The sequence below is a fragment of the Glandiceps talaboti genome, chromosome 3, assembly GCF_964340395.1.
Source record: "Glandiceps talaboti chromosome 3, keGlaTala1.1, whole genome shotgun sequence".
Lineage (NCBI taxonomy): Eukaryota > Metazoa > Hemichordata > Enteropneusta > Spengelidae > Glandiceps > Glandiceps talaboti.
In genome coordinates, this window is record NC_135551.1 from 27478380 (window position 1) to 27501672 (window position 23293).

Genomic DNA, 23293 nt, shown 5'->3' on the forward strand with positions numbered 1-23293 from the left:
AAGATGGTCGTAAACACGTCGACGACTTCTCATTATTTTCTTTTAATTTCTAACGAGTAAACATTTGACAATTAAGGAAAGTTTACAAAGTAACTATATGAACTGAATTTGACGTTGAATGGTAGTTTTGGGTTTTATTATGATGTCATAACTATATAAGTAAGAATCAGCAAATATGTGTAGTAAAAGATAAACTTTACACAAGACGATGTATGGAGTAAAACTGGAATACTTTATTTCATGATAGCCAGGAGTTTGGCTTCACGGCCTCACTCAATGGTAGAACCAGGTGAGAGAGTAGCTCACAGTTCCAAGACTCAAATCGCGTTTGATCGGACGCTTTGATCGCTACATTAACGAAATTATAATACGTCAGGCCACAGATAAGTAACACATTACTTATCTCGTGGAGGGTCTATGCTTATCTGTGGTCAGGCATACTAGATGAGCGTCCTAAGATAACAATAGGTCATGCATAATTATGAGCGTCATGAAACATATAATACGAGATAATACCTATTGTCTTGACACCCATGTGAACTATGTATTGCAATCAAAGATATTCATTTCTATATATTAAACTAGGTATTTGGCAACAATTATAAACAACGTCATGTCTGAACTCAAGCACAGAAATGACAATGGAAATGGCTTGGTATCCATGCATTCTGTCAGAACTGTTGTCAGTTAGTGTGTTCCTGGTTAATGAAATACTATAGGTTTTAGCAGGGTTTTAGTAGAGTGTATAGTAACCATTTACAAATGTGATGGATACCCTGGAAAGGGGAGAGGCACAGCCGCGCTGCCTCCTGTGTGTGGCCTAATACATATGTATCATTCCAAGATATTTTCAACGTTAGGAGTAGAGCAGCGATAACACACAGCAATTGAGAGATTGCAGGCTGTATATTTTAAATGTCAATTTGACAGTTTGTAATATAAACCAACCAACTTGGGTTAAACTAAAATCAAAGTGGATTCAAGCTGAAAGAGTTTCAAAATTTTATGAGGTCTCCTTGAGTGGCGAAAGCTGTTCAATGCACCTTGATATCAACGCGAGTTTTTTGTTATTTTGCAAGCAAGCTGCTCAACTACTCGAAATGAACACTTCTGACGTGTCACTGAGCTGACATTGTATGTGAAACTATCAATTACATTGTTTCCGTCAGACTTGTCGGAAATACGTGCAAATAATAAAAGATTTGCTGAAATACAGCAATCCTGTCTTTATTTATTTCAACTATACGAACGATTGAATCTTTGATTCAATACTATCGGCAGACTGCAGTGTTGATGTTTTAACATGCTGTAGATAAAATATAGTGTTTATATTTGGAGTTCAATGTATTCATACACCATGCCCCGATCATTCTCTGATGTAATTTATTACATTTCAACGATATTTCATGAACTATGATTGGTGTGTCTACACGGGTAGCCTGGAATCCATGCGGATTGGGGTTTTATATTTTTGATTCAGCATTCCAAGCTACTACACGGGTGGTCACAGATTAATATGAACACTATGTTTGATGTTTGAATACAAAGACGTTCGAAATTCACCGTAAATTAGAAATAAAATAGCGACTTTTACAAACTTCAATGGATAAAGAAACCATACCAGTCAAAATCGATCGGATATTGAGACATAACACCGTTATAGATGTTAATACTAAAGCTAACGGTCTTTTTTTTCGCAGGGCACAGTATTCAGACATTGTACCATACAAAATGGGTTTAGCAGTACTTTAAAACTTTAATTGCATAGAATCAAGGTTCCAGAGTAACTACGGTTGCCATGTCGCGTTGACGGCAAAGTCGGTAGCGGACGGCTTGATACCATATATGGCAGTGCAGTGCCTTGTTATTGTGGTTTACAATCCCTACTTATCACCAAACGAAATAATTTGAGTTCGAATATTAACAGACGATATCGAGCCAAGTATCCCAACATGCATTGTGGTTATCATGGTGATATACGAGGGACGCAAATGGGGACAGTCCGTAAACGGTACGCCATTCCCGGTACGCCACCCCTTAGAAGTTCAAGGGTAGACTAAAAACATATCCTCCACAACATTCTGACTTGTTATCCTTCCTAAAGTGATTCTTAGTTGATATGCAATCTAAATCCACAATGTAAATACACTCCAGACTGTGAATTATTAGTAACGATTGTGTCAACATGAAGTCCAGATTTTATTACCATGTACATAAGCTACTTCGATTTTAAGATATTTAATAAAAAAAAGATAGATATTGTATTCAGTTTTTCAGAATTGATAGAGTGGGGTTAAATAATGTCGACATATATATAGTTGTATCGTGCACGTATATCGATGTAATCGCATCGGGCGTGGTCCACTTGTAGGATCACAGGTAACCGCAGCTCAATTTGATTTCAACGCACCATACGTTAAAACATGACGATATTATTATGTTTACAGTACGATTCATGAAACTTGTATTCTCAAAGGCTCCTTGACAAAGGCTTTTAGTATTTTTGAAGAGATACTCCCTGTATTAGGACGTTTAGTGTGGCTCAGATAACAACATATGTAGTTAACTCGCAGGTATGTTCACAATCTCCTTGACGTGCCAATAGAACATACCAAGGTAACAGGTGTTTATTACAGTACTTCTTAATTCCCTTCAAACTGTACACAAACATATTTGATTATCCTACCTTGACATATAGTTCCAATGAGTTTGACATCTTTGATATTGAAGCACCTTGAAATTGGTTAAGAGATGGAACACAGCTCGGCTACAGTTTTTTCCTCACACGTGCATGAACTGATTCAAAAAGTCCTAGAGGTTAATACAACTGTATGTGGGGGTCAATCAAAAAGACTCCCTAGCTACTTATATAAATTTAACTAATGAATATTGATATTAAGAGGGCAGGGGACGAGTTGAACATAACGAGGACAAACGCTGCAGAAAGAGTCGGGAAATGCAATTTAACTTGTCTCATTCTTTCATCTTTTCCATATATCTGTATTAGTTGTTTCCATGACAACTTCTGGTGTGTCGATGTTGTATGACATGCCCAGATTAAAGATCAACAAGTTAATTGATACGGAACTGTCCAATTCTGTAGTAACTTTAGGGAATTAAATTCAAATATCTAGAATGAATTGAAGAATACGGTCTGCGAATAATTATTGTTCTTCGTATTTTTGTGATAGCCAATTCTCTCCTCCATGTATGTGTATGTGTATGTGTATGTGTATGTGTATGTGTATGTCTATGTCTATGTCTATGTCTAAGTCTATGTGTATATATATATATATATATATATATATATATATATATATATATATATATATATATATATATACCAGCAAACAGACACACACATATAATGAAAATATGTCTATTTGAAATATGTCAGGACAAATAAAAATTTAAAAGAAAAAATCTCTAATATTTGTGAGTTGTTACTCGAACTGAGCTTTACATGTAATTTGATGAAAAATAGAGCGACCACGTCTGTCTGTCTGTCTGTCTGTCTGTCTGTCTGTCTGTCTGTCTGTCTGTCTGTCTGTGTGTGTGTGTCTGTCTGTCTGTCTGTCTGTCTGTCTGTCTGTCTGTCTGTCTGTCTGTCTGTCTGTCTGTCTGCATCGCACATCCACCTTTACATCTTTGGATGTCTGTTATCTGTTGAAATATTATCTGACTGGTTTTAACTTACATTTGTTCAGATTTGATGTACGAGTCTTATTTGCAGCCTTGCATTTAAAAGTCGGAGGGCGTACAATATTCAATATACCATAAAGACATGTATCAAAAGTTACTAGACAGTGGTAATCTTAACCGACCAATTAGTCTATAGACAATCATGTATGAGACTGTCTTAACTAGTATAATAAATAATCCAATCGATCCTGATGAAGACGGGTGATAGTTTTTCTCTTTATTAACGAACGCGATACAAATTCGAAAGTAGGTCAACCAAAGTCACGATAGTCTCTATCTAGTAAAAGGCACAAGATTTAGAATAGTTGCTGTTTAGTTTAGGATGGTCTCTCCTGGTCAAGTGATCAAACTCGATAAAATATTACGCAGCTGAAATCATCTCCAGTCTGTAATTACTTTTACTTTTGTTAAATAAAAAATGTCAATATATTGAACGTTATTCCCCTGAAAGTTGGTCATGAACACACTTGAGCAATGAATTACAAACAAACATATCAGGGTGATGTTGAAATTTATGTTTATTTGAAATTTTAAACATTTCATTAGTTTTTGAGTATGACGTACAAAACAAACATTCAATATCACTATACATAGAATGTTGATATCACCTAGAGAATCGATTTACACTGCAACGTTTACATAGAAAATAAAGCTCACGATAGTCAAAGTAATCCAGCCTCTACTTACAATGTCCGGTCCAGCGTGCTCAACTTGATACAGAAACATCAATTTGTACTTTAACAACGATGAATAAAATTATACCCTATTCTTGGTTCAAGGAAAGACATAAAATATTAATCTACAACATAACCTACAGTTAATTGCTGTTGGAAAATCAACGTTTGGAATGACTGGCCGGTAAACATAGCATAGGATAGTACGTAGGAATTTGACTTTTCAGAGTCGGAAGTCAGGCTAGAAACAAAACAGGAGGCAGACGTTAAATACAGGTAATTTCGCGAAAATACAAATGCCTTGAAATGGTACGTCTTGTAGAATATTCCATGTTTACACTTTTTTATGTTTCATCCAGAGTACTTATTGGATTTAGTGCGGATGATAAATTAACGACTTTATCGTTCATTGGATTTGAATACGCGATACCAAAACCAAAATTACAAAATGAAAGAGAAATGGTGCTATTTTTTATTAATCATTTCTACACTTTTGTTGTGTAGTAACGTTGTTTTGAAGTACTGGTAATCCTACGAAGCGTTGCAGTATATATTCCAAAGTAAAATCTCAATCATACACTATGTCTATTGTGCGGTAGCGTTGAGGTCATATAAATATACAAAGAGAGAAGGGGTGGTTACTATGGTTACAATTTCGAAGAAAATGTTACTTTAAAGATGTTCAGAAAAAATCTAGAAATCTCAAAGTACAACTTTGGTTAATTTTATTTCGAAACAATTGACTGCTTTGCTCGACTGAATCTTTAATTTTGGGAAACAATTCAAGAACTTTAATAATTTGTGATTCCAAAGCGAGTTCGTAAATAAGTAGAAATTTATTTGTCGACATCATCTTTGGATTTGTTGCCATAGAAACTGATACAATTTACAATGAAACGATGAAAAGTTATTTAAAACTTATATGAATATAACGTAAAATTTTACAATTTTCCTTTCTTAGATGCATAACAAGAAAACAAAAGTATTTGATATTACCGTCGCATTTTAACAAAAAGCTAAATTTACTATAACCTATGTATTGTATATATATGGTCTATCTTAAACATGTCTATACTGGGGAAATGCGAAATGAATTCCATTTGTGACAGATACAAATGCCTAATTCAATTTCTCTATGAGTTGCTTTTGCCGTGTTTGAGATTGCACGATTGCACATTTACATACGCATGCGTATTATGTCTCAGCGGCGGGATGACTGAATTCCCTGGGATGTTCCAGAATTACGATGCACACTTTTGACATTTATTCCAGATAAAACTTTTATCCGACATGAAATGAAACAGAAATAATCACAGACATAATATTTTGGTAATCAAGTGGAGTTCAATTCTTGCTTTCTCCCTTACCTCACTGGATATAATACTTGAAGACTAAGGTTAAAATAAACGGTAACAACACTAATATATATATATAATCTTGGCCAATAAAGCAACTATTTCCTTATTTTCTGTTTTACTACTATCTCAATATTTGTAATTGTTCTTTATTTTTTTGATTATTTCCATTTTATGAATATAGATTTCAATATTCATAATTATAAGCATTTAAAACAATTCTTGTAGTAGGCTTTAGCATAATGGTCATTAAAGCGGCGGTTTGGTTTATTCCAAAAAAGTAAAAACCATAATATGATTGTCCAAGTCTTACAGTGTCTATTTTGTGTATTAACGTTCTACAATATTGTATAATTCCCTAAAATTTCATGATATAGATTTGTACGTTGATCTTTCGCAAATGAAGGTTATTGTGTCTCCCAGGAATTTTTTGGATATCATAAGTCGAGAGTTAAATGAAATAAAACTTAAAAACAAAATCAGTTTTTGTACCCTTAGTTTAAGAATACCCATGTTTCATTTTCTTTGGATATCTACCTCTCGAGTTCTTCTTTAATTGTACACAGGTGCGAAAATTTGAACTTGCTAATATTTTGAAGTGCGCCAACTAGCGTCGCTTCAAAGGAAGGCCGAGGTGATCTGCCCATCCGTTGTTGATTTCTGACTCTGGGTACTTGGTAGCTATAAACACTTCATTTTGAAATGCTGTGTCCATATATTTCTTCAGGACTTCCATGTCATCCGGTATTTCAAAATCCTGTCGCAGACGAAAAACACATATAAATACAGTTAAGAGTGGGCCTGTCAATTCTTGGAGTTCACACAATTTGTCCGCTTGTGACGTTTGCCGGTGATACGAAAGTGATATCAGATATAGTGGAAAACTAATATTTTAATATGACGTATCCACCTTTCACCTAAGCACATTTATTCCTGTGACAAAACACACAATGGGGAGATTTTTAAGTCGAATAACCCACCTTAAAATGTTGTGCAGCCACTTTCAGATGGTATAATTTTGGTAGGAGGTTGCAATCAGGGAGCTTGAGTGTATCGCCGTCAAGAAACGTTCCTGGAGAGTTGGTCAAGAAATTATTCAGTTTCCTAAGTTCAGCAAGCAAGGCATTCTTGAGTTGAGGGTCTGCTGATGGATCTCTGTTCTTCAATACTCTGCAAACGGAAAACATCAATACATTTATATTTTAGATGTCTAGTAGGCCTATACCGTAGTACCAACATGGTGGTACTAATAGACTTCAGAGCAACCTTTCCTCATTCTACAGTATCGTCGTTAGCTCTACACCCTTTTAAAGCAACGCTACCCCAACCTATAGCATAGTCGTAAACTTTCCATATCCTTTTACGGCAATACTACTCCGGTCCCATCCACTACGTCCGCACTTTAAAAAAACACGTTGATTCGCAAGAACGTACATATACGTAAGATATACACGACAAAGAATATTGCATTAGTTCTGATTCCACCTGAGAAAAGCTTTTCATACATTCACTATTTTTAGGGCAGAGCGTGATCCACTAAAGAAAAATAGGAAGGCGATTTACCTTCCCTGTTAATACCGATGGTAAGGACATCTGGGAAGAAGTAACCGTGAAACATTTTTAGAGATCTAGATTGCAAGTTATGATAAGGTAGAGTGTAACACGGGGACAAACCTCCCTGAAAGTCGCAGCTCGTAAAATCTCCAAAAAAAATGCCATTATGAAGCTTTTCAAGGAAATTGACAACTTATACTTTATTTTCCCATAGCGTTCATACAATATTTGGGTTAATTCTGGTGTTATTTTCATTTCTAGTTCAAAAATTTCTAGAATGAACCCTACTTTCTATTTCTGGATTTTATCTGTGAATAGGTTTGCGTTTTCTTGAACAAACATAACAATAACAGATCAACATGTTCATTTCCGAGATGCCTACTTCACTAAAACTACTGTTGAAGAAAAGTAAGTGTACTTTTTACGTTTTTTATCACTTTCATAATGTTTAACCCAATCCGACACACTGCATGAAAAAGACATAATTGGATGGGTGCGAGAGACAAGAGCTATTTAAAAAATTTTTTCCAGAGTACAAATCCAGTATCGATTAGTCAATCAGTTTCCACTGAAGCACAATGTACATTCATAACGTCACTTATTATGTGGTAGTCATCTAATAGTTGCTAATGGGGTTCGAAAACTTGTTTTCCATTCATTCATTTCATTTTCTTATTTTGAATTCACTATAATTGTTAAAATACACTGTCTTCATTAACCGTTCTTCGGAGCGACCATAGCAGTGCACTTCCTTACAATTTGTTATTTCTATTTTGAAGAAATTGTTGAATCTTATCTATTAATTTCAAATGTCTTCGAGAAAGATGTAGTACATTTTTTTCTAGCCGATCAAGTAACTACTTGGATTAATAAAAAGTACTAATAGAATACCTATGTTAAAGGCCTAAAAAATAGTTTGGTTCCGCCCGGTTACTCGACCTCACCTAGTTTTTCACTGCCGACCCTAAACTTTTTTTTTTTACGTATTAGAGTAAAAATATAATAAAATTCTGAAGTCTTGGGAAATAGTAGATGCGGAAATTGACAATAACTTAAAAGATAATATAAAAACTGTTCTTCCAATCTGTAATGGCTGTACATCTGATGAGAAGAAACCAATAACACAGAGACCATATGGAAAACAACTGAAAACATAACTACCTGAACGAGACACTCGCACATCAAACGAAAAAGAAAATTAAATTTTAAAAAAATCTACCTATCCCACCTATTCGAAAATTGAGCGTAATCGGAACCACACAATTTTTTTAGGAACATAAAAGAATAAATAAAAATTATCAACATAAATTGGTTCAATGTTTTACTTACGCTGCAAATTTATGGAACAATCTGTCGCCGGCGTTATCTGCTGCGGGGTTGTCTGCTCTTAATTTTGGTTCGGGAAACGTCGTCTCCAAATATTCCGCTATCGCCGTAGAGTCGTCCATTCGTCCGTCGTCGTGTGTTAAAACAGGAACCTTTCCAGCCGGGCTGATGTCTAAAAAGTCACGTGGTTTGATTTTCATATTGACTGGAATGAGCTTGTATTTTAAACCTTTGAGATACAGGATCATCTGGATACGGTGTGAAAACGGACAGTCTCCCAGACTTTTACCATCTGTGCCAGCCTGGGAATAAAAACAAAAGAATACGTTGCGATTGTGAATATAATAAACCCCGATGTCTACTAAACAAGAACAGGAAAGCCCAGACATCATCCCAGACATTTATCGAAACTTCTTTATTCCACTACGTGTCCAGACCGGCTCCTCATCAGGTGTATAATTCTATCTAAAAGACAAGTCGGCATACCCTGGTCTCTATACCCGCTTCTTGTCTACTATACAAGATACATTCTTAAAATCAACAAGTATTGGATATCCCCTTATTCAGGAGTAAGGTTTCCCGCTCTAATTTTAAAGTCATACATGTGACGTATTTGAAACATAAACCCTAATCTTAGTACAAGTCATGTCCATTTCAGGATATGTCATGTCAAGCATAGCGGACACCAAGCTATGGTAGATACGATCAAAACGAGCTGTGACTATGTCTATAAAATTATCATTGTTATAATATTACTTTAATTGTTTAGTGACCTACTTTCACAGTTCAACAGGTTACATGTGAAGCTCTTCCTGTTTTGGACACACACACACACACACACACACACACACACACACACACACACATACATACACACATACACATACATACATACATACATACATACATACATACATACATACATACATGCATACATGCATACATACATACATACATAAACACACTAAAACAGTAATAAAGTGTTTCTGGCCAAGACGTTTTGCTCAGGCTTTGCTGAGTTGCCTCAGTAGACCAAATCCATCATATTAATTATCGCTTGTATCCGAAAACGAAAGCGAAACGTCTTGGCCAGAAACACTTTATGATATATATATATATATATATATATATATATATATATATATATATATATATATATATATATATATATATATATATATATATATATATATATATATATACATATATATACAGTCCGTTAATGTTTATAGGTTAATAATAACATAATCAATCATATAATACGTGCGTGTTTGTGTGTACGAGACATTCGATACCTGTAAGGTATTTGACATACCATATGTATTATAAAGGTATTACATCGTTATAATGTCAGCAATCTTTTGAAAAGCTTGACGTGGTTTTTTCACTGAAGTATTGATTGATTACAATCAATCAAACAAACAATTGAATACTTTCTGATAGTTACAGCTACTGACAATGGCTTTGAGTAATTGTACAAACATCAACGATACGTGAGAGAAATACGAAAATATTCTGACTTGAGATCGTATCTGTGCACACCGAGAATCGTTGCTTCAAAACTTGATGACGACGGTAACCTGTTCTTAATGTCATTATTTGTAATCTCATAATAGTAAACATTGCACATAAATATGCCACCATATCTGTTCTACCCCCAGGGCCTGATATGTCTCAACAAGTATCCATATTCAAGTCCACGTTTAACTTATCTCTTTCCTATAAAATCTGGTTTGTTATTTATTATAATCATAATTAATCTGTTCGTAAAAGCAACTGGACGTCGACGGTCTCCGATGAAAATAAAGTGAAGAACCCTAGCGGCGATAGGTTTCATTATGATAAGATTGGGGCACATTTAGGGCAGTCACACAGTCACTTTAATGTAGGCTAAGATTCGATTTAGTGATGTTCCTAGTATAAAACATATGCGTTATTTAGGTATTTATGAATATTCGGATACAGTGATAGTAGCGTCACCAGTCACTATACACTAATCATTATAGCCTCACTGACTGTAGTGGTGGGTATTTCATTTGTCAATTAGTTAGTTAGTTAGTTAGTTAGTTAGTTAGTTAGTTAGTTAGTTAGTTTATTTTAGTAAAACAACACGATCAACAGCACAGATATACAAATAAAGATGGTACAAATCGTTGAATTACTTGGATAACCCACGAAGTCAAAGACTGGTTTCCAGTGGGGTTTCGTTTGCAAGCTCAAAAGTCAGAATTTACCAGTCTTTATATCGGTTAAACCGAGGCCCCATTTTCGACGGAAGTATTATACATTAGAAATGATTTAGAAACAAACCTGGGTCTCTATAAGGTGTGCTAGAGGTAGTTTAATATGGACAGGGATTGCCTGGGAGATTGCAGTATTTTCAAATGTATTGATACCTCCAAAATTTCGTCGTATCCCAAAAATCATATTTTGATACCATGGTTCATAATTGATTTTCGAGACTATATCAACTTAACATTTACTTATAGGTAATAAAATATAGAAATCTAATGACTCAATTTTATGGAAAATCTATGAGGAGAAAAACACGTTGAATCAAAGAAGTAATTTTAATTGAATGCAAATTTCCTGGTGTTTGGTTTCCGGCCATGAAAACAATTTAGCTATTCATCATAGGTAATGGAAATAGATTAGACAAGCGTTAGAAATTATTTGTTATGGATGGTTGACTTCATCCCTTGATCAATTATTCATTTGTTTGTTGTCATTTTGCAACACTTCCTGTACGCCGTATATATTTCTACATGTAGGTATCCAGCCAACAGTATAGTAGCCCAGAGATTCTTCGTTTGAATTCTAATCTAATCTAGCGATACATACATCAACGTCAGGAATTATGCTTTTTGAAGCACAGATATCTATTTTGTGCCTCCGTCAATATAAGACCCACTTAGTTTTTAGCAGGGCTGTGGTGGTAATTTCAAACATTCAAAACAGTGTAAGATTGGAAAATCAACAAATCTCTGGGCTAACCGTCTAGTCAATGTCCGCATGGCTGAAGGCTCAGAACACGTTAGGAATTGTTGTCTGAGCTGTAGACAACTTGGTAGATAGAGTAGACTTAACTACTGCAGAATACGTGATGTGTGCCATTTATTGCTGGAAGCGATGGATAAACACTTGTAATTTTGTGTTGCACATGACGTATAGATTTGCACCTACACACAAGACAAGTCGATGTAATTTTTTTGAAATAATACTAGAAGAATACATTGATAAAATCAACTTTTGGTCTTCACAAGTAGCTGTTGACCTAGTCAAGTAATATTTCGCCTCCACATAATATTTAAAACGTCGGTGACACAATCCTATAGAATTACAACATTTGCGCCTTCTTGTTGTTTTTGGCTGGTTACTGATATTATACTATCATCATAGCATAGCATTAGGAAGAGACGGAGGACACTTTCACACCACTCGCCATCGTGCACTTCAACTAGATGGTGAAAGTCTTCAACTTGAGTATATGATGGAAGTGCCAGAATGCGTACAAGTGTGTCTCAAGGCTGACAACTATATACTAGTAATACACTTGAAGTGGTTGGTAGGGATTCTATTAGTGTATATAATAGCAGCCACGTCAACAGTCAGGAAGTCTGGAGCGAAGTGAACACATGCAACGAATACAGCTGGTTTCGCTGCAATCTCATATTTCTACATCATTTCAGAGAATTAGGAATCAGTAAACCGACCATTTCAAACAAACAGTCTATTCAGGTTCGCATAATTCACATCCTGTATCAGAATATATTTATCCAGAGTACATGAAATACGTACGTGTAAAAAGTTAATTGATACATATATCAAATATATGTTTTATGGACACAAAGTCGCAACCTGGGATGAAAAGTAGACGGGGAGGATTACAAGGTCAATCAGAAGAAGATGGTCGTGCAACTCTGTATTATCAGACACAATAAAATATAACGTAATTTCGTCCGATTGTTCAACATTAATGTTTAATATGGCCTCTTTTACACAATTTTCTAAAGATAAAACGGTTATTAGTGACATTCACAACAACTAACTCGAAAATCTATATGTGAAAAAACACCGAAAAGGGAGAAAATTTCAATTCGTTGTCTAAGTTTTGGTCAGGAAGTGCCTAGATAAATGTGCTTTCGAAAACATGTTAGATATCTAGGGTTGCTATCTGAAAATTACCGCATACTGATATCATGGGTATACAAAATGATTTACAGTGTATACAAATTACATACGACGCAGTAGTCAAAATGCCGTGTCTTGGCGGGAATTGTATAGAATCTAGAATTCTTCATGGTATTCAAAACACATACAAATAAATACGTCTGATATCATATCCAGCCGCAAACAAAACTTGCACGGAATTACAATTTTATACAGGATTCCCTTGGGCTATGTTGCAAAACACATACGTCCGACCATTACTAATTGCTATCGAATGACCAGATATATTGACAATATGTTATGGCTGCAGGAAATATAGTGCCTGCGTGTTTCCTAACTATATACATGAATGGAAGCTATAGAAAACACTTCCAGGAGTCTGTGGAATAAACCGTCCTTTTCATGTGGTGTGATAGATACCTGTAGTGTGCAACACGATATTAAAGTACAATATTAAAGATGAATAAGAGGCGGCGGCAAGGATTCAACACTCGATGTGAATTCACGTCGACATGTAAATAATAACTTTAATAATATCATTATTATAACTTGTTATCATGGGACATCAAAACAACAGACAATACCACGGTCTATATATGGTCCTTGCATCATGGTTCATACATTGGAGTGGATGTAAACAATAGACCACGGGGCTCCGTGGTCTATAGTAAAATTTTATATGTTGGACAGATTGTTTACAACAAATCTGTACTTCTATCTATCTATCTATCTATCTATCTATCTATCTATCTATCTATCTATCTATCTATCTATCTATCTATCTATCTATCTATCTATCTATCTATACTTTAATTCTGTTTCATCAACTAAAATAATATTCAAATTTAAGGTATATATACAAACAAGTCAGGGCGGCTGTCGATAGTTGAAAGAATTGTGTCGAAGGTACACCGCGCCGTGCAGTGTTCTATTGGTCTGCAATGTCCGTTAATATGAGTGTCTTTCGTTAATACACTGTGTGACTGTCATGGTTTTCTATTAACAATGCGTTTCGTTTGGAAATTACAAGTAGCTAGGCCAGTAGTACGATTAAGCCAAACCACACCACACACTGGAACAGTTGGACGCCATATCTTTTGAAATAAATCCTTTATACAAGTTACGTTGACACCATTGTTCTGATGAGGTGAACCGTATAGGGATCAACAAGTTGCAATTATTCTGGGTTAATTTACTTATGTTCTTACAAGTCGTCAGCATCGAAGTCGGTCGATGTCATCTGTACGTGCTGGAAGCCCCGTTTGCACTTGTTAGGCGAGTGACGTCATGCACATCAACCTCGACGTCATCAATACGTGCACGAAGTCTTGCAAGGTGTGAAAAGTCATGTACACCTTATCGAAGGCGGCATGGCTTTGACCGTGTGAATATAGCATCGTTTTCAACTAAAGACATGGGTTAAGGAGATTTGCCAAAAATACAACATTTCGTAAAAAATCATTTATTTATTTTTTAAAAATGAGAGAATTGATCAGTAAGAAAGTGCAATCGACCAGGGGAGGGGGGAAGGACGGGGGCGATTGGAGGAGAGAAAGAGTGAATCGGAGAAATGTGGTTTTCTCTTCGTTCACCCGTTTGTTATCGACTGTCACGAAACCAATTACAAAAAAATAAGACTACCAGCTGAAATGGGCACACGTGATATACAATGGATGTCACGTGATATACAATTGATGTCACGAAATAGAAATACATGTATATATAATGACATAGGTTTTGTGTGCGTGTGTGTGCGCTCGCGTGTGTTTGTTTGTTTTTGTGTGTTTCATTTACACTTTGTGGTTCTGACGACACTGTGCGTTATCCTGGTCACAACCTAGAGTTTGTTATCCTCGGCAATGTCTCATTCATTAATGTTATCGTACCTGGACATTTTCTTCTAGAATAGTAGAACTATTTGACCTTCGACCTCTGATTCTCTCGGGAGTTTCCAGCTGCGTGACATATTTTAAGGTGAATGACATAAACAAGTAGTGCGTTGATTTATTTACGACAAAGTAAGGTTATAGTGATAAGGATTGTCATTGTTTAGCTTCAGCCGACTTTTAGCCCAGTGGTTGTGTGTTCGCGTTTGTATTTGTATTTGTACTGCAATTGTGTGTGTGTACATACATACATACATACATACATACATACATACATACATACATACATACATACATACATACTAAAAACAAATTACACTAAAGTCCAATACATACATACATACATACATACATACATACATACATACATACATACATACATACATACATACATACATACATACATACATACATACATACATACATACATACATACATTCATACATACACGCAATGAAAGAGAAATCTTCTCAATCAAGATGACAATAATGATGCACACCAAATACAACTGATAGTCATTTTATCGAATTAAAGACAACGAACATAAGACAATATCCTTTTATACACTCTACAGTATAAAAACTAATTAGGCATAAAATTCATCTGAAAAAAGCCTGGCAGACAGCGTAATTAGTTACGTACGTAACATAAGTACATATTACATTGAGAGGGTGTATGACCTTTATAATTAACACAGTGGGTTCTATAGATTTTCATATGTAACGTCTGTCAAGTGTTGGTTGTCAGAGATGTGACATATAACATGTACCAACATACTTTTTGAATAGTTGTGCAGAAAATGTAAAAACGTTAAAAGCCAATAATTTCATTCTTTGGATGTCTGGAATCTGTGGCTAAACCCCTGGTGTGCAATGTTTATTCATGATACACTGTGGCCTTCCATAAAGGCTAGTCGAGTAGAGAGTAAGACCAGGGTTTCAATTCTTGCATTACTGACAAGTTATCTTATCAGCGGATCGAGTCATTGCATTTCATGTGTACTTCTGTTCTGGGCCATTTTTTAAATAGATCTCTGGAATTGATCGACTAGTACCAGACAATTATTTTTACACCTGAATTTTAAAACAAATCCGAATTGGACTTTAGTGTAATTTGTTTTTAGTAAGCGATCGAACTTATAACATATTTGTCACTTACGAGGGAAAGTTGCCATCGGGAGTAAGTAACGTTTGTTCCTTTATTTTTGGACACACCTAAATGGAAAATGGACGCTGGCACATTATTGGATATTCTTAACGTTCTTTTTACAAAAACAACGCGACCGTAAAATACCGAGAGGTATGTGTGAAAGGAAATACTTCGGGTCAAGGTGCGTCAAGTCACGTCAATATTCGTTCACTTTCGAGGCATGCGCACTGAGAGCTATTGAACGGCGTGACCTTTCAACGCCCCTTATTTTACCTGTTTCATCAAGTAGAAATTCCAGAGACGGTGATTTGAACTGTAGTTGTTGACGAAACAACATTATGCTCTTCTTGATTGTCTGCCCTTTCATTAATTTCAATCAATTGTTCAGGGTCAGATATAACGATACGAAAGTGAGAAAACTGTACACAAAGGTCAAACAGTTATTTTCATACAAGCTGAGAGTCAAACATTGCAATTACAATGTAACAGTGTAAATAGTACAACAGTGACTACATCGATATATCTTTTGTTGTCTGTACACCACCGAGACATATGCCCTGACCTGTAATTATGTGTCAAACTGTCAGAATATCTTTTTATACAAGTCATAGCTATGGCGCACGTTATAGGTGCAAGAATATCACGTAACAGAACATTTATATATGCAGATACGTACCTAGTTGCTCATTACGGATTCGCAAAATGGCGACATACACATTATGTTATTTTCGTACACGATGGATCCCACATAAACAACAAAATAATCGCCACGTCTGACCGCAAAACCCATTAACACCATCGCCTTAATGATGTCTCCGAGGTCTCCGTTTGCTACATATTCTGAAGTAGCTTCTAATTTTTATATCAATTAAATTAATTAAATTATAACCCAAGGATGAACCCCTGATTTGTAGCAGAACCCTACGATCGGAGGATAAGGATAGACACGTTTATATCTACAATGATGTAACAGCGCCACATGGTTGTGATCGGCCATCAGGTCAGTTTACAATAGACGCGAGGCAAACTGAAATTGATAGCGATGGTAGGTCGCGTAAGACCGGTAGTCGTTCTTATGGAAAACTTAAATTTAAACATTAGAGAGTTGACGGATCCGTTAGTTATATATCTTATAACGTTTTTATTCCAATCAATTACTTATCACATTGGTGTAATACACAATGAACTGATCCACGTCTTGTGATACTTAAATTAGGCCAAGCCGTTAAAGTATGCAGGTATTCAAGGTGGCAAGTGAAAATTAATGTCCCCATGTCTATAAAAGGAACAGTGAGCCATGCCATTCAAAACGCATCGATGAATACAGGACCTATTCAATGGGTGCGGCCACGATTAGACTTGAATATATCGGTATATTACTTCGCATGGTGTTCAATGCGTTCTATTTCAAATACAGTGTTTATGCCTCACGACTTGTGTTATTCACGACTACATATTTCTCCTCTGACGAACGGCGAAGCCATTTTTTGTCAGGGGCCCGCTGTACGTGAATAGCTGCAACAGTTCACGTGAACATGTCTGGCACAGGTAAAGCTACGATGAATTAACACCCCCATAAACAGACATAGCGGTCTTGTTGTGTGCTATTTGTCGACTTTAAATGTAACAGAAATATTCTACCAACCTTCACGAATAACTCGATATCTCCTTGGTCCGACATAGTTCTTCAATTTTCGCACAATCTCCTAGAAACCCTCTATGTGTATGTAGCGTGTATACGGGTTATTCTGGTAAAGCAACCAAGCGCATCACTTCATCTAGCCATTCAGCCTCGTTTTCATACACACCTATCTAATGAATAATTCCTTTCACTTATCGCAAAATGGCGGAAGGGGTCGGCGATGGGACACCCAACAACGTTTTGCCGATATCAGGAATTATATTTCCTCAAATTAAGATCTGTTCCTTTAGAAACGGCAATGTAAATATTGATATACACCTATGGGAATTAATTGACATCCGAATTTACAAGATCTTTCGGACGAAATATTCACCAAGAAAAAAAAAGCATATTACATGTTTTTTTCGTCAATAAGAGTTTACTACGAGTGTACACGTACCAGTATGAGTAATGTATATGGATTGACGGAAACTCCCTACTAACAATGACTCAACACTATTGTTTATACTCGAATAATGAGCATATCACCTGACAAAAATGTGCAAGAGTTCCAATCGATTGTCGAGTCGCATACCATATCATTGTTTTCATGACGCTTACGTCACCACTCCAATGATATCAAAAGACGTGGCCGCGGGGACCTGTCTACAATTTGAACTGACAAACTAGTTTTTACGTTTAATCAGTTGCCAACAAATTTAAACATATTATTTATTGAATCAGTCCAAGATTGTAAAAATGAAATTCGAGTGACGGCCTCAAATGTTGCTTTTTAATGTAACATCTGTTAGGAATGGACTTTATTGAAAGGACTCTTCTTAGATTTAATTAGGGGCTCTATTTTCAACTTTGTTTAGTTACCGTCATAATTTTACTTAGTGAAGCATGAAATCCTTCATTATCACTAACTATATTCTAATTAGAATTATATTAATTAGATAAAAGACGGATTTGATTTAGATAGTTTCCACAACCAAAACAAAGATACACTATTTTGGATCCTTTCTCTATTGACGAAGAAGAAGTTTTGATGCGTTTTGATCATTCTCGCAAATCAGAGTTGTTGTTTCTTCCGCGACACTCCGAAATAACGGTACCTCTCGGACAGTGCCGTAAAAGAGGCTGTGGTTTACGACGATGTGTTTTGTTAGCTTCACAATAAATACAATGACTATGAAACTATAAGTGAAAAAACGGAACTGTACTTTATAATTATTTGTATAGATATCAATAAACTTCCCTTGCATTTATTCAGTTTTTATTCTAAATATCCGCAACAACAGTATTTACAAATACTGAATCCATAGAACATTCAGTAACAAATAACTTGGCATGTCATACATGTAACTTTAGGACATATCATGTTTTGGGTAACAAACTAAAACTATACATATATGAAGACGTGAAAGAACTGAGTTTTGTTTGTTTGTTTGTTTGTTTGTTTGTTTGTTTAGTTATTTGTTTGTGGGTTGTTGTTTTTTTTTGGGGGGGCGTAGTTTTTGGGGAATATTCAAAAAAATCTTGCAGTATTAAAACATACTTAACCATCACTTCACAATTATAACTGACTGAACTCAAACCTGGTATTAAATTATAACTCATAAACGATCTGTTTTTGTAACAATGTCGAGGAAATCCCACCTATATATGCAATCAACATTGTAATGCCCTTGAAGGCTTGTATCGACATTAACATTATTACTAGAATAATTTAATCGAGGTTTTATGTAAATATTTTTTTCACTGCTTTATAAACTCAACTTGTGCCACTTTCAAAACGTTCCCGGTTGACAATTCATTGCTTGATCCTGAATGCAATCAATGCGATGATCAAAAACCTTCGGCACTTCAGACAACGTGCGATGTACTTCTATGCATTGACGTTGGAGAAAGACCAACGACTATGTTCTATGCTATAACTTAGATAATGACCTTCCAAGCGCAGATCCTAGGTCTTCAAGTTAGTACTACAAGACTGCCTTTCTTTATGACATAAAGTTATTCAACTTATTGTATATAAACCAACAGTGGTTGGAGAATAGCGCCACCAATGGCGTAATTTGAAATAAATTATAGAAGTTATACATTGTCAGCATTCTAACAAAGAAACTCAGATCTTGGTCAGGTCACTGTCATGAGAACTTAGTGGTCTGGGGAATGCAAAATTTTGACTTTAATATGACGTTTAAGGAGGGTATTTACATACATACATACATACATACATACATACATACATACATACATACATACATACATACATACATACATACATACACACACATACATACATACATACATACATACATACATACATACACACACACACACATACATACATACATACACACATACATACATACATACATACATATATTACATACATACATACATACATACATACATACATACATACATACATACATACATATATACATACATACATACATACATACATACATACATACATACATACATACATACATACATACATACATACATACATACATACATACACACACATACATACATACATACCTACATACATACATACATACATACATACATACATACATACATACATACATACATACATACATACCTACATACATACATACATACCTACATACATACATACATACATACATACACACACACATATATACATACATACATACATACATACATACATACATACATACATACCTACATACATACATACATATATATATACATACATACATACATACATACATACATACATACATACATACATACATACATACATACATACATACATACATACATACATACATACATACATACATACATACATACATACACACACACACACATACATACATACATACCTACATACATACATACATACCTACATACATACCTACATACATACATACACACACACATATATACATACATACATACATACATACATACATACATACATACATACATACATACATACATACATACACACACATATATACATACATACATACATACATACATACATACATACATACATACATACATACATACATACCTACATACATACATACATATATACATACATACATACATACATACATACATACATACATACATACATACATACATACATACACACACACACACACACATACATACATACATACCTACATACATACATACATACCTACATACATACATACATACATACATACACACACATATATACATACATACATACATACATACATACATACATACATACATACACACACACATATATACATACATACATACATACATACATATATACATACATACATGCATATATAGTCATATATATTCGTATACTGTCAATCACAGTGACAGAGGGACTGTGCTTGAATATATATTCCCAAAATTTACTCATCATAGAGGGACTGTGAGTTATTACAGAACATGACAACTCGTATCATATCATTTGATTCGTTGACCTTTAACCTAGACTAGGCAACGTCACACCAGAGGTCGCCATGGAAACAAATACTTTAGTTACATGGAAAATATGAAGGAAAGCTACTAGTTAAAGAAATCGCGTTTAATATTTATAACCATACACAAAGAACAATTTTTGAGAACACACATTTTAAAATTCATTAAATTCAAAACAAAAGTGTTAATCCCGTTATGTGGGAACCTAGTCATAGATTTCAGTCGTTTTGTACTCATAAATTGAAGATCATAAATGTATAAATCAACAGATGAAAACAGACGATTTATTGATAAAAAATGGGATTTAATGGATGCAGGAATGTTTAGTTGAATGTTGAACTACATATACATGTGTGTTTATATTGACCTGCCAAAGACGATTGGTCGATGGAGTGGTTATGTTAGCCTAAAGGTTTGTATCTGCAATTTTAAAGTCTAAATAAAAGACACTTGCCGAATTGATCCTACTTGTTTTGATGTTTCTAAAATATCAATAAAAGGTTAACATTTTCTTATGATATAACAATAACAATAACAATAACAATAACAATAACAATAACAATAACAATAACAATAACAATAACAATAACAATAACAATAACAATTACAATAACAATAACAATACCAATTACAATTACAATTACAATAACAATTACAATTACAATTACAATAACAATTACAATTACAATTACAATTACAATTACAGTAATAGTAACAGTAACAATAACAATTACAATTACAATAACAATTACAATTACAATTACAATTACAATTACAATTACAATAACAATTACAATTACAATTACAATTACAATTACAAAACTAGTTTAGACTATTTGAGAAAAAAACTACTTTTGCCAATTTGGTGTCGTCTAGTTCCTGACGACATTTTTGTAAAACTTCGTTATCACGTAATTTTGTATACCAAGAATGTCCACACACTCATTTACATACAGGTATGCAACAATGTTTGCGGAAAAGATTTCTTTTCAAAGAAGGCAACAGCATTAGTACCATTACTTTCACTTACGAAGTGCACCCCCTAGTGGCCAAACAATACAATCTTTTGTTTTTCCAATAGTCCGACTATATATGGCATGTAATATTACCAGCATATTATTGTGCATTACACCAATTTATATTGATAGGTATTCATGGGATCAAATTTTTGGGGTGTTTTGGAATGTTTAGATTTCAAATATGAATTCGACAAGATGTTTTTCTACTTACATATTTGTTTCCTTCACAATATTACAATGACATTGCCATGTACATTATCAAAGTGTGATAGAACGCTCCAGCCTTATGTACATGTTTCAGGTTTGTGGTTTTTAGACAATCCCTCTACGTTGAACCAATTTCCAAGTCTCCTTACTTTTAAGACTGTTTCATAATGTTTCTCAAGAGTGTGACATTGAAACAAAATGAATTGAATAAGGTTGGAAAATATAATGAAATAGGAATTTAGGAGTGAGAATAAAAACATGAACACCTGATAGAAGAAACGAACCAGGGATTGCTTGTCATCTGACGTAGGAATACAGATAGATTTTATTAAACTTTCTTTCCTTTGTATTTTGTGGTCTGTTTTCGGTTTCACTAATAAAACATACACTATTTCATGAAAACTCATTATCATTACGCAACGGCAGACCTGTGGTCTATGTAGATAAATGGTCACGTCGAAACCGATAACACTTTTTTCCTGTAGTGTGGTAACGTTGTTAATAAATCCACGCAGATACGGCACCGTGTACACTTTTGTAAAAAATAACCCATTTTACTCGTACCTATGCCTGCTTTTTCGATTAAACTATCGTGAACGATGTCCCATGCCTATCAACAGAGCCAGAGTCGGGATCTACAACGATCGATGCACAACGTGCTTTCGTATCACCGTTCGGTCGGAGATTAACGATGCATATATAATGTCTCAAATTTGAGGCAAAGTCTCAAGTCTCGAGGATAGCGTGGTGTATTGCACACTTTTGCTTCTTTCGCATTTACAACAGTTCGATCCGACTGTCCATCAACTGAAAACCTGTCATTTAATGTTACAATCCAAAGTTTATCTTCTAAAACATTATTTAGATAGTGTAGTTGTTCTGAATATATTTATATATTTTTATTTGATAGCTAACCTGCACGCCGTTCGCCGTACAGTAACGAACTGTTGGTAACAACACCCTGTGCAAAATTACTACAGGTATAAAATTACGCATGCAACGCGCAGGTGGCACTATAACCATAGTTAATAGCGAGACCAGCATGGGGAAATCTGAAATTCGTATGAAATCCATCAAATACGACCTTCCGCGCAAATTTCTAATAAACAAATTTGTCTGTCTTTTCTAAAGC

General features: G+C 34.8%; 1 protein-coding gene across 1 annotated transcript; it reads right to left on the reverse strand.

Moving 5' to 3' along the window:
* Positions 1-3958: 3958 nt before the first annotated feature.
* On the reverse strand, positions 3959-17693 carry LOC144453935 (chloride intracellular channel protein 5-like). The gene is made up of 4 exons (XM_078145305.1): positions 17462-17693; positions 8615-8913; positions 6712-6901; positions 3959-6488 (listed from the first exon to the last, which is right to left on the reverse strand). Exons 1-4 carry the CDS (start codon positions 17495-17497, stop codon positions 6339-6341), a joined length of 675 nt encoding a protein of 224 aa, XP_078001431.1. The 5' UTR covers positions 17498-17693; the 3' UTR covers positions 3959-6338.
* Between the last annotated feature and the right edge of the window lie 5600 nt (positions 17694-23293).

What these genes read in the sequence shown, in the direction of transcription:
- LOC144453935 (XM_078145305.1), bottom strand. Translation starts at nt 17,497, where the DNA reads ATGTCGGACCAAGGAGATATCGAGTTATTCGTGAAG. An exon ending in ATATCGAGTTATTCGTGAAG is followed by an intron (nt 8,914 to 17,461) that starts GTTGGTAGAATA and finishes TTTTATTCCCAG; the next exon opens with GCTGGCACAGATGGTAAAAG. An exon ending in TGGCTGCACAACATTTTAAG is followed by an intron (nt 6,489 to 6,711) that starts GTGGGTTATTCG and finishes CGTCTGCGACAG; the next exon opens with GATTTTGAAATACCGGATGA.